Here is a 16,537-nt window from a genome sequence, read left to right as displayed (position 1 = left end):
TCATTTTTTGTCTTGACTTCTGCTTGGTGTGTACGGAGGTATTGGGTATGCGTTGTTTTGGATGATAAAGGAGTTTTAAGGCCACATTTTTATGGTTTATCTTCTTTTCAGTTAATGTAGAGGCTGCATGCAGAAAATTGGGAGGTCAGATTTAGATATAGGTTTTTTGTGTGAAAGTTGAAGGGATTATATGTATTTAAGAGCGTTGTAGTCATAAACTTAAAATATTTTTCGGCGTTATCATGTCATGGTTTTTTTAACCTCATGTCGACATATTCATGAAAAGAAATGGTTTTGCTCTAGTGAAATATATGTGTGGTTGGCACGTGAGCTTGGCAGCTCACGTCAGAACCACCACAGATGGATACAACAGATTGCTTTTGGCATGTTAATGGAACAGTGGCTTGCCCAGCAGATTGAACATAAAGCTTGAGTAGAGATGTATCTGTAAATTCACTGCAGCGCTTTGTACAATTGACTTCACAAAGATGCATCATCATTTTTACATTTTTTTGTCTTTTTTTTTTTGTTTATTTTGTGTATGTTTGGGTCGTGTTGGTTTATGAAGCACTTGCCTCTGGAAAATGGTAAATTGCACAGGATTTGGATGGTTTTACTGGGAGGTCTCCGGATTTTGTTCAGCTTGTATTTAGATCTTGTGTATAACGATGAGTGTAGGACGGTTTGTGGGTTTCCTCCACACCCCGTTAGGTTAGGTATATATCGCAGGCCCGTCCTCTGTCCAACCTCCGAGATCTGTGAACCCATCAGAGAAATCCGTCGTCATGTACGCACGTAAAACATAGCTTGGAAACACCTCGTTGAAGCCTCTCTTCATCTTCTTCACGTGACGCCGATATTTATTCTCTCTTCATTCTTGGAGGGAACATTTATCTTTCTTTTTTTTCACTGTATTTTTGTATTTTTCCCATTTACCCTGAGCTGACGCCGGGATGAAAATAGTAAAGGGTCTTTTGGGCTGAGGTAATTGATTCTCTCGGTCAGGAGGAGGCAGACGTCGAGTCAAAGGTGTTGTCAGTGAGGGGCAGCGTTGCGGCGTGGATGGGGGGGAGTTGGGGTGATCTGGTCTCTCAATGTGGGGGAATGTTTTTCTTGGGTTAGATGACATAACATCCCTCCCGCGGTGGAGTGGACACCACCCTTCTTGTAGAGTATTGGAGGCCTCTGGTGTCCAGTAGTGGGAGACCTTTGTGGTTAGTGTTACCGACCGCAGTGCATGCACGGGCCCACAGTTTACCCAGCTGTTCATCTTTCCGCCGCTGGGTTGATCGATAGATTGGGTGCCTACCTACCTTTGGCAGTACAGTGGTCATCCAACAAAAATGAATAAGCTTTGTCGTGGATTAGATGACATCTCTGTCGTCATTTAGTCAGGCAGATGAATTGCTTTCCACTGAGTAAGTATGTACGTATTTATGTATCCATTTGATGTGGACTTCATGTTTGTGAGCTGCCAGAGGTCATTATACCAGAGTCCACAGCGCACGTCAGACGCACACAGTACGCAAACATGTATTTTTCACTGGGTAAATACGATTAATATTCTCTATGTATGTTTAAGAGGCGGCCATTACCCTCATACATAACAGAGTAATCTGTGTGTGGTATCTCATTTTATTCTTGCTACGCTCTTGCTTTACTTTTGTTTCAGGTAGATTAGGAAGGATAGTATAGTGGTATATGACCACAGTGTCGTTTTTAGGTAAGTGTTTGTGAGATGTTTCAAATGCCTCCTTGAAGAAATATATGCAGCTGTGAAACCAATATGTTTTTTCATTAGATTAGAGAAACAAGCTTAGAATAGATATAATGCTCTAAGGAAATAGAAAAATGTAATGTTTTTATGCAAATTACTTTTTTACTCTTTCATCGATTTCTTGGAAGGTGACATAAAACAGGTTCATTTTGAGGTGGAAGATAGATAAGGAAAGTGTGGAATATTTCTTGTGCTGTTTTATGATGATAATGCATATAAAATGTTACATATTAAAATATTTAAAATTGTTTGGTATTGAGAGTTCGTTAGTTTTGTAAAGTCAGGATGTTACCAGAATGCCATGTGAATTTGTAGTGTTGTCCGTGAGGATTGTGAGCATGACAAACCCACGGAGTTAATACAGTACTTTTCTTTCAGTATGAAGGTATAGACAATTTGGAAATTCACTAACTCATCCTGAAAAGTCTTGGAGAATGGGTACATGTAGCATGAAAACAGACGAGGCTAAGAGAGTGATTTGCTTTATGAAGGTGTGGAGGGGCACTGTAATAGTGTGCCGATCACTCGTAGGATGATTGTCCGACCACTCCCGGAGTACATGATATGATGCAAAGAGGAACTGCGCTTGTTCACTGTTCGCGCCTTTGGTGCAACAGAGTAGCGAGGTGTATGCAGCTCCCACAATGATGTAGCAGAGCAGCGAGCTGTTTGCAACTCCCGCATTGATGTAGTAGATTAACGAGAGCTGTTTGCAACACTCGTAATGATGCAACAGACTTGCGAGTTGTTTGCAGCTCCCACAATGATGTAGCAGAGTAGCGAGCTGTTTGCAACTCCCGCATTGAAACAGAAGATTAGCGGGAGCTGTTTGCAGCACTCGTAATGATATGACAGACTTGCGAGCTGTTTGCAACTCCTTTAGTGTTGTGATGGAGATCTGTTTGCGACTCCCCCAGTAATGTAACAGAGCAGTGAGGTGTGTGTGCCACTCACGCGACCAGAGGAGCCGTCACTCCAAGCACGACGCTTTGTAATGACTGCCGTTAATGACGCGCTTTGATGTACATTAAAAGGTTTTGCCGTGGTGTCCATATTTAGCTGCGTGTCACACGGATCTTGCCTGTGATTAATCGTTTTCGTTGCGTATATAAAATCGGTGGAATGGCTGTGATGTGTTCATTTATTGGTGAGCGTGGCTTTCCAAATTGATATTAAAAGTTTGAAAGGAGGGATATTTGAAGTTAATCTTTAGAATAACTGTTTTCAAACAGGAGGGGTTTATTCTTTTGCTTGTTTATATTTTTTTTTCTTTCAAAACGATATTAGGATGTAATGTTGAATTTATTCTCATTTGCATTACACCTGTTTTGATACAGTTGGGATGAAATTTCTTTTGATTGTATTTAGGCTTTGGAAGATATAGTATGTGTTCGTTTGCATGGATCACTACTGTTTTAAACAGGAGAAAGATGGTTAGAGATGGTATCCACATTGGCTGTAGCCGGTAAGTGTTAGAATCATGATGCTTTTGGACGATTTTTTTTTTTTTTCAAGGACCTTTTGGTTGGCCCAGCCGTCTTTCCACTGGGTGGGAAGTGTTGGTAAGCGGCGCCTAGTTTACATCATTGCTCCTGTATGAGGTTAGTGATGTTCCAGACAGTCGGGCAGTATGAGTGTTCCCTTGGAGATACAGGCTTGAAAAGAATTGTATTTGGACAACTCTCTCGTGTCCAATTGCCGAGGACGATTGTCATCCTTGCGTTACGAATAGTATGTCTGTCCTTGGAATCCTGCCATCAGGGGTACTGTAGTTTCTTTAATAGTACCGTGAAGTAGTTATCGATACAGGTATTGTATCAATAGCATTAATGACCATGAGTCACCACGGGCCAGCCTTGGGTCGGACCTACATCGATTCGAATCTTGGATATGGCAGTCGGTCTACACCAAACAGAGGTGTTCAGTCCCCCCTTTCGAGGCTGGTCGATGAATGGGTACTTAGGGTGTTTGTAACTGTAGAACTTACTTCCCGTAACACACACACTCACACACACACACACACACACACACACACACACACGTGACTTCATCGCAGCCTTTAAGATTTTAAAGCAGTTTAAAAGACGTCAACAGGACAGATCTTCGAGGATGCCGCAGTTGTGATCCCCCGTTCCTCCGCTGCCGCCACTATACAGAACAAGTAAATAATGACATCCACGTTTGGAGCTACTGCAGTGAAGAACATATCCAGGTTTGGACTTGTGCACCGTAGCCAAATTAGTGTTTCTCATAGTAATTTATTTCGTTCCCCTTATGCACCGATAGATGAAAAACCACGTCGAGCCCCCGGCGTTGATTAAGCTTAGATTTTTTCTTTTCTTTCAAGGCATCGGCAACCATAGAGGAGAGTAAGACTCTTGTGATCAAAGAGAGTTTTGAGGCTAGAACTTTTATATTGCATCATGTTGTATTGACGGGACCATTGATATTGGCAATATGGCTTTGGTGATACTTTTACCCCGGGTTGTCACTGAAGAAACCTTGACGAGATAGAAAGCCTAGAGGATCTGTCTCTGCGCCTCCCGGCGACCCACCAGAGACAGACACAGTGGTGTCACTGGAGAAACCTTGGCGGTTTCAGAAAGCTTGCAGGATTTGTCTGAGCCTGCCTACTGTTTCCCCGCCGGAGACAGATGGGACTTGTTGACGCTGGGAACCTCAGGTGGGAGTGATAGAAGAGACGTGGGTACACTGCAGTAGTTTGTCTTTTGTCTGAATTGACTGACTCTCCCTCACCACTTCTCTCTCCTTGAGGGTAACGCTAACACTCCTCCTGCGAATAGTAATCTTAATTGGCTCAGAAATCATTATCCTGATTGGCCCCAGGGTCGGCCGCCTTGATTTGATTTCAGAACTTTTTCCTCGCCTACGATGGGCGAGTTCATTGTGCATTCCTGGCCATCCTGTGGGCGCTTTGAACACTTCCGCCTTGCTGTGTCGCCCTTGACGAAGCATCGCAGCTCTTGACTCAAGACATTAGCTGAATGTTGATTCATTCGTGTCCTTGAATTAAAGAGGACAGGGGAATGATAGTGGAATTGAGACTTCTCTCCCGCATGCCACCGTCCCAGAAGACGGGAGGAGGCGGAAAGACGGGAAAAATAATCGGTTGATATTGCAGATCCAGAGAAAAGTAAAGGGATTCTTAAATTTTAGAAATTTAGGCTAAATTAATGGATTTTTCCCCTTAATCTTGCAAGTTGAAGGAAGAGTAATTATTTAAAATGGTAACGTAGATATGATTGCTCTTTTAGGTAAGATTTGGGATGAAAACACGGGATATTGAAATTCACAAAAATACGAAATAATTGAAACCTTTAAAGATAAAATGGATTAGTCAGCTGTTGATTTGGTCATCTTGAGCTATGTTTATAATCTCAGATATGCGGTCGTTCGTCTTGACTGACGATATTGATCCTTATCATCTGGTACAAATTTACTAGTCACAGATTTACTGCTCTGGGAAAAATTAGATTAGGACAGGGAAAAGTCATGGAATTCTGTATCATTTTCGTGGAACCCCTGTAAACTTATCGTGGTTTACTTCGAATTGGCAATATAGTATATATTGATGGGGAACAGAATTTCGGGATAGCATCTGCCGAGCCACATTCCATCATTTAATATACCACGCCTCCTTGGCATATGAACGTGGATACATTGCCCGATGCATGTTTCATATACTCTGGTCGGACCAGTAATAGGAAGCTGTGATTTCGTGAACACCATTCCATTCCATTAGCTGCTTATTAGTTTTTCCATGATTGCTCTTCACTCGCCTTAAGCGCAAACACCCACACGTCCTGCACGTAGACTAGACACGAAGACAGAGGTGCGAACAGACATTGAGGAATGAAGCGTCTGGCAAGTAACCGTAAGAAATCCAACAGGTCATACTGATATATATATATATATATATATATATATATATATATATATATATATATATATATATATATATATATATATATATATACTGAATGGAAAATGGAAACACATGTTCGTATCTCATGTTGTAGTCGTGCAACTGTCTATTATAAATAGATTAGAAAGGAAAGGAGCTCAGACTTACCTGGTAGGGTAATGAACGGAGCTTTTGAGGCTGCCACAGGCCTAGATGTACTGCGGCTTCGAACAGATTGGTCGATCAACGACCCAAAATTCTAGGCCCAACCCGGAGTGCTAGGTTAGAAGACTCCTCGAAGACTTCACCAGGATGGGTGAACACTATGGCACGACTTTTTTTTTTTTCTTTTTTACCCAACCAGTAAGGGTCGAGGCAGAAGCCAGGCCATTATAGCCAAGGGTCTTATCGTCGAGTTTAAGGACCATACCATCGACTTGAGACTCCCCAAGTTCCTCCTTAGCACTTAGTATGCTGAAGTTGAGAGAATCTTTTTTAAGCTCAGTTTGGTGGGTGATGTCCTCCAGGTCAAGGTTAACAGCTTAGCCTCTCGGTCCCTTGGTAAACTTTCACTTATTCCCGGGACTCCAACCGTGGCATTGGTTTGCAGTGAGACATTGAGAGGCTGGTGAATGAGGCCATGTTATCGTCAGTGTATATTACATTTAAGAGAGAGAGAGATTATCTACATTAAGAGAGAGAGAGACTAAAACTATTAGCGGCCAGTGTTTCCTTTGGAAATGATTTGCTCTGACAACATTCTAGGGGTCTAAAATTAGATCGCCAGACCCTCTGAAACCCTGTTTTTTGATACTCAGTTTACGTAAGTATGACGTGAAAGCAGAAAAAAAAGCACTAAAAAAACAGACATTAAATTTTGTTTTCGTGTGACCCCGGGCGTGTGATTTGCGTTTTGACAAAATTCAAATGTGTGGGGGGGTTAAATTCTTTTGATCCTTACGGACCCTAAATCGGAAAAAAAAACCTCGGTGTTTGTGTAGTTCTGCAACTGGATGATAAGAAATGTACTTCATGCGGACGGTCATAGTCAGTTTGAATATTTTTTTTTTTTTTCATGGAACTTAGGATTTAAACCAAAATTAATGGTATCCCGAGGGGGAATTATCAGTGATGTGGTGTTCGAAAAGAAGATCAAGTCGGAGAATTTTGCAGAGCATGAGAATCGTTTGCTTTGACGAGAGTCACGTGTAATCCAAACATACACCGCCAGGTGGCATTACTCTCTTTAGTTGTCAGACGCCACGACCCACGTTGTAACGCAAGAAGAGTAACGATATGGAAGTAGTTATTCTACAAGTCCATTCTAGTGGAAATGCGTAGTGGAGGGCATGTTCTGTGATGTGTTGGAGGGTATGGCCTCGTATTTAGTGGAGGATGTGCTCTAGCGTGTGATGGTTACGGGCCTCGTATTTAGTGGAGGGTGTGCCCTCGTATGCTATCGTGCTACACGGTGTAGTGGAGGCTCTTAACTGAAGCTGCCCGGCGTAGTTACGTTGATAAAGTTAAAGGTGACCATGCACGCCGTCCCTCCTCATCTCTCTCTCTCTCTCTCTCTCTCTCTCTCTCTCTCTCTCTCTCTCTCTCTCTCTCTCTCTCTCTCACACACACACACACAAAGAGGTGCGGATGCCCAGGTCTCAGCCATTGCCCGTATGAACAGTGGCGTACTTTCTTACTGTTGTAATACCCAACGTTGTGACGTTGTATGAAGGGTGTGAATGTTCCCTCTCCCAGCGCATAAAGAGGTTTCTCCCAATCCTCACAGCAGTAGTGTCTTACTGTCTCGGTCCTCACAGTATTAGTGCCTCATTCTCCCAACCCTCGCAGTAGTAGTGTCTCACTCTTCCATCCCTCACTCTCCAGTGCCTCTCACTCAATATGGTTGTGCCTTAGTGTAGTTACTTCCACTCCTGACGGTCGGATCACCCTATCTATATCCTCTCTGTGGTATATCCCTTTCTTGCAGCCTGAACGAGAGTATCTTTTCATCTCAGAGAGAGAGAGGATGACACTAAATTGTTGAAACATGGGGATAAAAAAAGAAAAGGCTGTAAAAGTGACAAAGAAAATATGGAGAAAAGAGTAAGATTTGTAGAATTAATGACTCGAAGGAAAAGAAACTGAGTGATGGACATAAGGTAATTAAGGACAGGAAAGAAAAAAAAGAGGAAGAATGGGGGAAAGAAAATACTGAAGCCAAGGAAAGATAAAGCCCTGAGCCTCGCGCCAAATATTTCCCTGGCCGGAGAGAGAGCCTGGCTGCCTTTGTTAGCGTTCTCTGGAGGGGTATGTTATGTTCCCCTGGTCATGCCACTCGGACCTCATACTGACACTCGTATTTTCGGCTCCACCGATGCTCCAGTAATGCCTGGCCTCCCTCGCGCTCTCCCGGAAAATTCTGTCCCGCCATTGTCTTTCAAGAAAGGAAAGAAAAGGATTTACCTTTTGTCTTTCGTTTTTCCTGTGTGTTAGACAATGTTTTCGATTTTGTGTGTGTATATATATATATATATATATATATATATATATATATATATATATATATATATATATATATATACACACACACACACACACACACGTGATGAAGTGTTGTCATGATCTAGGGTTTGGTGTGTCTTGGGTGTGCAAACTTTCCTCATTATAGTCTTCACAGTAACCATTGGGTCGCTTGATCTGAAACTTTTTGTAATGATCGCTGGATGGTCATTCATCAACTCCTGATTTTCTGTCCATTCAGCATCTGATATACCTCCCACCCTCCCCTCTTCCCGTGTAAAATGGCCTCTGATTGACCGAAATTTCAAACTTTTCGGAAACTCCCAAGCATTCAACAGGAAAGATTGATGGGTTGTCTTCCATCAAAAGTCCTGATTTCACGACGATCTGACATTCATCCTTTCCTGCCTTATCGGTGCAGGATCAGGAACTAAAGAAAAACGGCGTCATTTGCACACACCCAATCTGTAGTCGTCATTTACAGTTCACCGTAACCAGATCAAAGCTTCCACAGCCGCACCCAGGAATCACTTCGTGTGCCCCGGCTCAGTCCGTAAACAATACTTCGTATCCCATGTACTGCATCGCTGAATTTTTCTACATCCAGCGCCCATTCCTGGATACTTAAAAGCCCTCCACTTCTTCCGGGTCCATTACTAACACACTGCCTGGTCTAAGACCCGCACATTCATTGCTTCTTTATCACCACCCCATCCATAAATGCACAGCCTTAGCAATAATTTCACACATCCTTCACCCACCTTGATCGGGAACCACTCACCATTCCCTTTTTTGCTCACGCACATTTAATGCTCTACTCTCCCGGTAAAACCTCCTCATTACATTTCATAAGTTGGTATTAACTCAGTATATTCATTGCACCCTCCCTGAGGCATAGTGTATTCATTGCACCTTCCATGAGGCATCTTTATCAACCTTGCCATACGTATTATTTTAACGTTTGTGTCCTTGCATATCCGATAGTATGTCCTGTTTTCATTTTCAGAAGAGCACTCAAAGACCACTCTACCCAGGCGAGAGAATCAACAGTAGAAAGGTAGTACTTGATGCGATGGTGTGCATGTTACAGTGTTAGCTTGCTAAAGTCATTCCGGAGTATCAGCAGGTAATGGTAATTAGGCCAGCACTCGAACCACACACCTCAGGCATATAGTAAAGAAGATCAGGCGAAACCTTCTTTGTATAGTGTGTCTGAGAGTTGGTTAGTTGGGAGATTGGGTTGTAAGCCTATAAGACTGCCAAGGTTATGAAGGCCGTCAGCTTAAAAGTTATAACCATCAGCCGAAAAGATTTCGTACACCAGTAGGTGTTCTTAATTTTAAAGCCATACGCCCAAAAGATTTCGAACACCTATGGGTGTTCGTGATTGTAAAGTCATAAGCATTTTCACAACATAGGTATGGCTCTTGATATCGAAGACTGTGAGGGGTATATCCACTTGGACCTTCTCACATGCTCACTTCCCGTAGGGCGGAGTCGTTCGCCTCCACATTGTCGACGCTTTCCTCGCCGTACAGAAGGCAGCCCCACACACAACTCTGCCCCTGGTTTGGTGTCGAGGGTAGGTAGCGGAAACCTTTTTCTCGTGATACGCCTTGCTATGTAAAAGGGCATTAACCTATTTTATACCTCAGCCCTTTTGTAGGGGAAGTATATGGTAATCAGCCTCTGTGTGTGTAGGTTCTCTTTGCCTTTCATGAATAGCAATACGGTTTACGCCAGGCCGTAGAAGAGAGTTGAGAATGTCACCTAAATATTTTTTTAGAGCGTAACGCCTTACACAGCCAAACTAAGCGTTAGGCTACATGCGTTGATCAAGGCCATCCCATTAACGATATATATATATATATATATATATATATATATATATATATATATATATATATATATATATATATATACCCTAGCCTGAGCCAAGTACCCATTTTATCGATCAACATTATTTTTACTATTTGTATTGTTATTATTATTATTATTATTATTATTAGTAGTAGTAGTAGTAGTAGTAGTAGAAGTAGTAGTATTGCTGGTAATAGTAGTAGAAGTAGTAGTAGTTGTTGTTGTTGTGGTAGTTGTAGTAGTTGTTGTTGTCATTATTAGCGAATTGCTCGGGAAATAGCCGTAACATAAAAGCCGGCAGCAAATGGGGTGGTGCTCAGCTTCCGGGAAGTAATTAATGTGTAACTGGTCGTGGGGATTTTTATCACAACAAATTGGAGAACTGCGAGCGAAAATGAGAGTAATGCTTGAAATTTAAACTATTGCGCTCGTCTGAAACGTAAGTTTCATTAACGTAATGGTGTGTGTGTTTTTTTTTAGAGGAATTATGTATATCGCTGTTGCTAAGAGCATTGAATATGTTCTGAGAGTAACTAGCGACTACTTGAGTTGTGAGTATATGGCGAGGGGGAAGATAGCTTACAAGAGGTTGTGTTGGTTTGAACACGGGAACCATTATGGGATCATTGCCCCTTTCACACTGCTACAGTACTGAAGGTGTTCCAGTGGTTAGATTGCCATAATTAACGAGAGGGGCGAGATACACCGTTGCTTTGTCTCATGGTTCCTACTACGTACTGCTGTGTTTTTGTCAGCCACGCGGAAAGGAATTCAGACTGGAGATATGAACGTTCTGTTGCTATAAACACTTCTCTTTTCAGCTAAAACATACAAGGTGTAGTGAGTTCAGGAGGTGTGTGTGTGTGAGTGATTTCAGAGGCTCGGAATGATCATCCGTTAACATGTGAGAGGTTGGTATGCTGTCAGAGGTCCTAAAGTCGTATTACTTTTATCTTTTGAAAGTTTATTGTAAAGGACGTTTTTGTTGCTGTGTGTACATACAAAGTAAGTTGGATAATAGGTGTCATGTGAACCAAGGATGATGAGACAGACTGAATCGATGGAGAGAGAGAGAGAGAGAGAGAGAGAGAGAGAGAGAGAGAGAGAGAGGTTGTGTGGGGGGGTTTGAAGTGTTTGTTAAACTTGTCGAACGACCCACTTACGGGTGGTTGGATTTCCGCCCTCGTGTCATCACTTTGTAAGTGGCCTTTTCAGAGTGGCCTCTTGTTCTCGGGTACTGAAGCAGCTGACCACACGAGAGGCAATGATGGTGACCGTAACTCCGCCGTTGTAGAAGATGACCTCCGGCCTTAGACACTAAAGACGTATGTGGGTTTCAGAAGGGCCATCTCTTCCCTTGTCCAGCAGGAGGCATTATTCTGATCAAGGTTCGGGAAACGTAGAAAAGATTTCACGGTTTTAATCGGCAGTTTTGTTCTTTCATTCATTACGTCTTTAACCTCTCGAGCACGACGTTACGACCCTTGAGCACGACGTCACGATCCTTAGGCATAATGGCCTGCCCTTTGATTATATGACACTTGAGGGGTCAGAGGTCAGAAGGCCAGGCCATCGCGTCGAGTGGTCGTTCCGTGGCGATCGCCCCCTCCTCATCACCGTGGGCGTCCCCAGCCATTGTGCCCGCCGACCATTGTGTTCCGTTGGAACCCCTTCCCCCCCGTCATGTTGTACCCCGTCCGTCCATCTTTTGCCTGTGACGGTCATGTCGAAGCTTTGCCCTGGACGACTGGAAGAAGAAATGTATCATCCTCGTTCCCCGCTCGGGACATTCTGACTTGACAATGATCTCAGAATATTTTTTTGTGTGGATTTGGAGGCTCTCTTATAATGTATTCGGGTTGGATTTTTCTTTTTTTTTTCTTTTTTTCCTTTTTTCCCCCCTTGACAAGCATATTAATTCTCGTATTTTCATTTTTTGTTGGTTGTATTCCAAGCATATTAGGATTTCTTTTTTTTTCAGTGCGAGGAGTATGCTCGAACTATGCCAAGGTTTCTGTATGTCGTAATTTTTTTTTTTTTTTATTTTTTGTCCAAGAAAGACATATTCTTTTTTTTTTTTTCTTTAGTTTCCATGGCGAGTAATTGCAGTGATTACGGGTCTCGTTTTGTAGTATCTGTCTGTGTCTTCTTCACGGGACGCCACTGTATGGAAGACGGGTGGCCGTGTTGGATCCCGTCTCACACACATGGTCAGGTGACCTGTCTCCCCCGCTTTTTTGGCCTCCCACGGGTACCCATCTCGCATCCTCCTCCTCACAAACACCCGTCTCCACCTCACAAAGTGAGTTATCCTCTCCGTCATCATCATCATCCCAGTTATGAGTTACAAGTTGGGGAATAAAGGAGAAACAGCGCTTGGGTGATGTGTCGAGGGACAGGCAGATGTAGAGCGTCCGTCTACCTCGTGTGTGTGTGTGTGTGTATATATATATATATATATATATATATATATATATATATATATATATATATATATATTAGGAGGTGTTTTAGATACCTGGAAGTGGATGTCCATGGAAACAGAAGTGAATCATGGGGTGGATGAGGGGGGGAGGGGAAGATTCTGGAAACGCGGAATAATTTATGGAAACGAAGAACGGAAAATGGGAAGCCAAAATGGGTATGTTTGACGGTATATTCGCCCCAGCAATATTATATGGGTGCGAGGTATGGGCTACAAATAAGGCTGTGCAGAGTAGGGTGGACTTGTTGAAAAAGTAATATTTGAGGACAATATGTGGTGTGATGTGTTTTAATCGAGCAAGTAATAAAAGGGTACGAGAAAGCTTTCTTTGGTAATAGAAAGACTGTGGTTGCGAGAGCCGCAAAGAGTGTGCTGAAATGGTCTGGACATACGGAGAGAATGAGTGAGGAAAGGTTGATGGAGAGCATACATGTCTCAGAGGTGGGGATGGGGGGGACAAGGAAAATGGGGAGAACAGGTTGGAGATGGAGGGATGGAGTGAAAAAGATCTTGAGCGATCTGGGCCTGAACCTGCGGGAGCGTGAAAGGCGTGCAATGGATAGTGAATAGGAACGTTGTGGCATACAGGGGTCGACGTGGTAAACCATGGAAGGGTCTGTTGGGCCAGGTTGTGGATAGGGAGATGTGGTTTCGATGCAGTAAGCATGACAGCTAGAGAATGGATGAGCGGATTTGGCCTCTCTTCGTCTGTTCCTGACGTTACTTCGCTATACCGGGAAGCGGCGATCCAGTTCGCTATATATATATATATATATATATATATATATATATATATATATATATATATATATATATATGATTTACAGGTTACCACTGCAGATTTGCATGGGCACCCCTGATTTAAATTCAGGACATGGCGCGCGATGAGTAGGTAGAACCTGCATTTTTTGTTCAGAATATGATGTGTTGGTTTTTGTTACGCCATCATGAAGTTCCTGTTTGGCCGGGACGCATTAGCATTTATTTTATATTGTTTCTTGGTTTCTCGTTTATTCGATGTACACTGGTAAGGATGGTGTTCTGGTGTTCGTGTTTTTCTTTGGATTATGGATTTCGCTATTATTCTTTTACTGTAGAAACTCACTTGAGACATATATTTTTTGATTCTCGTTTGAAATGATATTTTGTCGAGGTTTTATGTATTTATGGTTTTTACACCTAGAATAGTTCATGGCTGTGATGAGGATGAGTGACTCGAACATGAAGTACAGTACATTTCCCTCCTGTGCAACAAGTTCAGAAGCCAAGTTCAAGGACTCTGACAACTGAATGTCTGAAATCGGTTTACGTTTTCCCGTCGTGTGTGATATCAGGGCGTCCCATTTTCCTTCTTTATCACGTCAATACGTATATCCCAGACACACACGAATCTCTCCCTTCTGTTCCAGTTTCGTGTCGCTCAAAATTCCAGCAGAATGTTATAAGCTGCACTTGTGAGGGATCAAACAACACAAGAGGATTCAGTCCTTCCCAAGAGTTTGAGTTTATGGAAGGGTGTTATCACCAGTCGTTGCGCAGAGGTGGGACTGTGAGATTTGAAAGATTGATATTGACATTTTATTTTTGGTTAACTTCGGCCACTAAAAGATGTTTGGAGACGTAGTTTGGAATTATTTTAGAGATTGTTTTCCTGGATTCTTTTATGAGTAGGGAACAAGATTATCATTAGTTGTAAACTACGAGAATTTTCCGCTTCTTATTTTTGATGTGAATGTAGAAGAAAAAAAGTTTTGACACGTTCCTTTTGAGTGGTCATGTTCATGAGCAACTCTGTAGAGCTGGTATTGTGTGTTGATTGTGGACCAGGAGATGGAAATGCCAGTTCCACTAACATATACCAGTTGTGGATCGTAATACTTGAGATGTTTCATCTAGAGAGAGTAGTGATCCGGTGAGAGAACTGGTTGATGGGAGTGAATGTGACTTTTAAAACTGCAGGACCTGTCGGATGTTTCATTATGGAGAGAGAGAGAGAGAGAGAGAGAGAGAGAGAGAGAGAGAGAGAGAGAGAGAGATGTTGTGAGTCATCAGGATTTTACATGGGAGGGTATCCTGCATTGCTGAAGAATGAGGAGGACAATTTGTTCGAAGATATTGAAGGGCATTAGAAGATGAGGAAGATATCCCTGTACCCTGTGTTTCAAACACCACCATCACCCATCGTCACACCACGCCCTTCCACTCCCGTGGATCCAGCACCTTCTTCAGCATCCTCCCACCACGCCCCCTCCACTCTCGTGTATCCTGTGGTAGTACCTCCTTCACCCGCCCTCTCGCCATCCTCCGCCACGCCCATCCCCATTCTCTTACTAGGAAGAGGGTAAAACTTTCATCACCAGTAATGTTCTTGGCCCAAGGAGTTTTCTTAGTTTGTCCTAAAAAGAAAAAAAGAAAGCAATTTTACTGCCGAAACTTGCCAGATACCAAGACACAAAACCCACCTTTTAACATGACTTTGCTTGACTTTTTTTTTTTCAAAGCGGGGGAAAAAGTAAACCCTGATGGTATGTGAAAATAAATCAACTTGTCTTTAAAAGAAAAAACGAAAGAAAATAAAACGAGTTTGTAAGACTTCTTTAAATGGATAAGAAATCGGAAAAGAAAACGTGAGCACGTCTTGATTACCTTTACCATGGTTTGTGAGTTTTTTGTTTTTTTCACCCTGTACACAGCTCAGAGCCGTTGTGTTGCGTGTCTCCCCAGTCAGGCTATGGGAAGCCTTTGATTAATCTTTGATCTAACCTCAAGGGTCTTGTGAAAGGTCACACTATCAGTCCTAAGAGGTCGTCCCCTCGTGCTCAAGGGTCGTCACCGTCGTCCTCAAAGGTCGTACCGTCGTCCTCAAGAGTTTTACGCTTCGTATTTTGTTCAGAGACGCAGTGGATTTCGTTTTTCTTTCCATACATCGTGTACCTTATAGGACAGCAGAAGTTCCTTTTAAGTCACGTATCACATCGCTTCTCTCTGTATTTCACACGTCTTGACCAATTAATGAAATGAAGAAAAAAAGAAAGGAACGCGTGTTTTAAGACCAGGTGGTGGTGGTGTTCTTTCCCCCGCCGTCGTGGGACTGACTGAAGTAAAGCTTGTCGTAAAGTTTGCACGTTACGAGGGGTCGTAGTAGCTAAAGTTTGGTTCAGTTGATTGCACTCGGACTGCTTTTATGGGGCGAGGGGGAAAGAGTTGGTTGATAAAAGTGGAGAGGAAGGGAAACAAAAAGTAGATGAAAGCAAAGGAGAGAAATTGGACTAGAGGTGATCGCCAGTGGATTGTTGGGGGCAAAACGCAGATTTTGAAGGAAAATGCTAAACTGGGCCTCCCTGGTGGAGTGCGAGTCCGGGTTTACATCGGGGGCGCGGCCCGTAGCCATCCCAGCAGTTCGTCTCCCCACGGGATGGTCGATAGAATGGGCTTTTGTATAAGCCAGAGGCTATATATATATATATATATATATATATATATATAGATAGATAGATAGATAGAGAGAGAGAGAGAGAGAGAGAGAGAGAGAGAGAGAGAGAGAGAGAGAGAGAGAGAGAGTTTACTGTTTTTGTGTAACGGTCAGAGAGTTCAGGCATAACGCCATCGTGCACAGAGGCCGCACCTTGGCCGTACTTAAGGAGCTGACGTAGTCCAGAGTGTTTCAGTTTACTTTTGGCAGGCACTGTTTATAAGCGTATTGTTACCGCGTTGATGTGGTAGAGATACGCGATAAGCTCCCCTGGTTTCGGCGAGTACTGAAATCTGTCGTCACAGGAGAGGGGGAGGCTCAGGCTTCGTCCGTCCCTACACCGGCTACAGCAGTTGTTGACTAAAACACCGACAAATGTGTTGGAGTGTATGTGGTTTGCATCGAGCTTCGGATACTTGTAAAACATATTTTTTTTTTTCTTATTTAATGGTCGGCTGTAAAAATAGAGGATTTAAATGTTTATTCAACAGTGATGTT

General features: G+C 42.8%; 1 protein-coding gene across 2 annotated transcripts in view; it reads left to right on the top strand.

The window, feature by feature from the left end:
• S6kII (Ribosomal protein S6 kinase II) overlaps window positions 1–16,537 on the top strand; it is a 590,862-nt gene that overhangs the window by 64,770 nt on the left and 509,555 nt on the right. Inside the window, exon 2 of one of the 2 annotated variants that reach the window (XM_071675706.1) lies at window positions 9,229–9,279. The exons of the other annotated variant lie outside the window; for it this stretch is intronic. Within the exon in view, the coding sequence (XP_071531807.1) occupies window positions 9,229–9,279 (51 nt within the window). The remainder of the gene's footprint in view (window positions 1–9,228; window positions 9,280–16,537) is intronic. 2 annotated transcript variants of the gene reach the window in all.

Source organism: Panulirus ornatus, chromosome 21, assembly GCF_036320965.1.
Source record: "Panulirus ornatus isolate Po-2019 chromosome 21, ASM3632096v1, whole genome shotgun sequence".
Lineage (NCBI taxonomy): Eukaryota > Metazoa > Arthropoda > Malacostraca > Decapoda > Palinuridae > Panulirus > Panulirus ornatus.
Note: the sequence above shows the minus strand (reverse complement) of the source record. Positions and strands in the feature narration are given on the sequence as shown.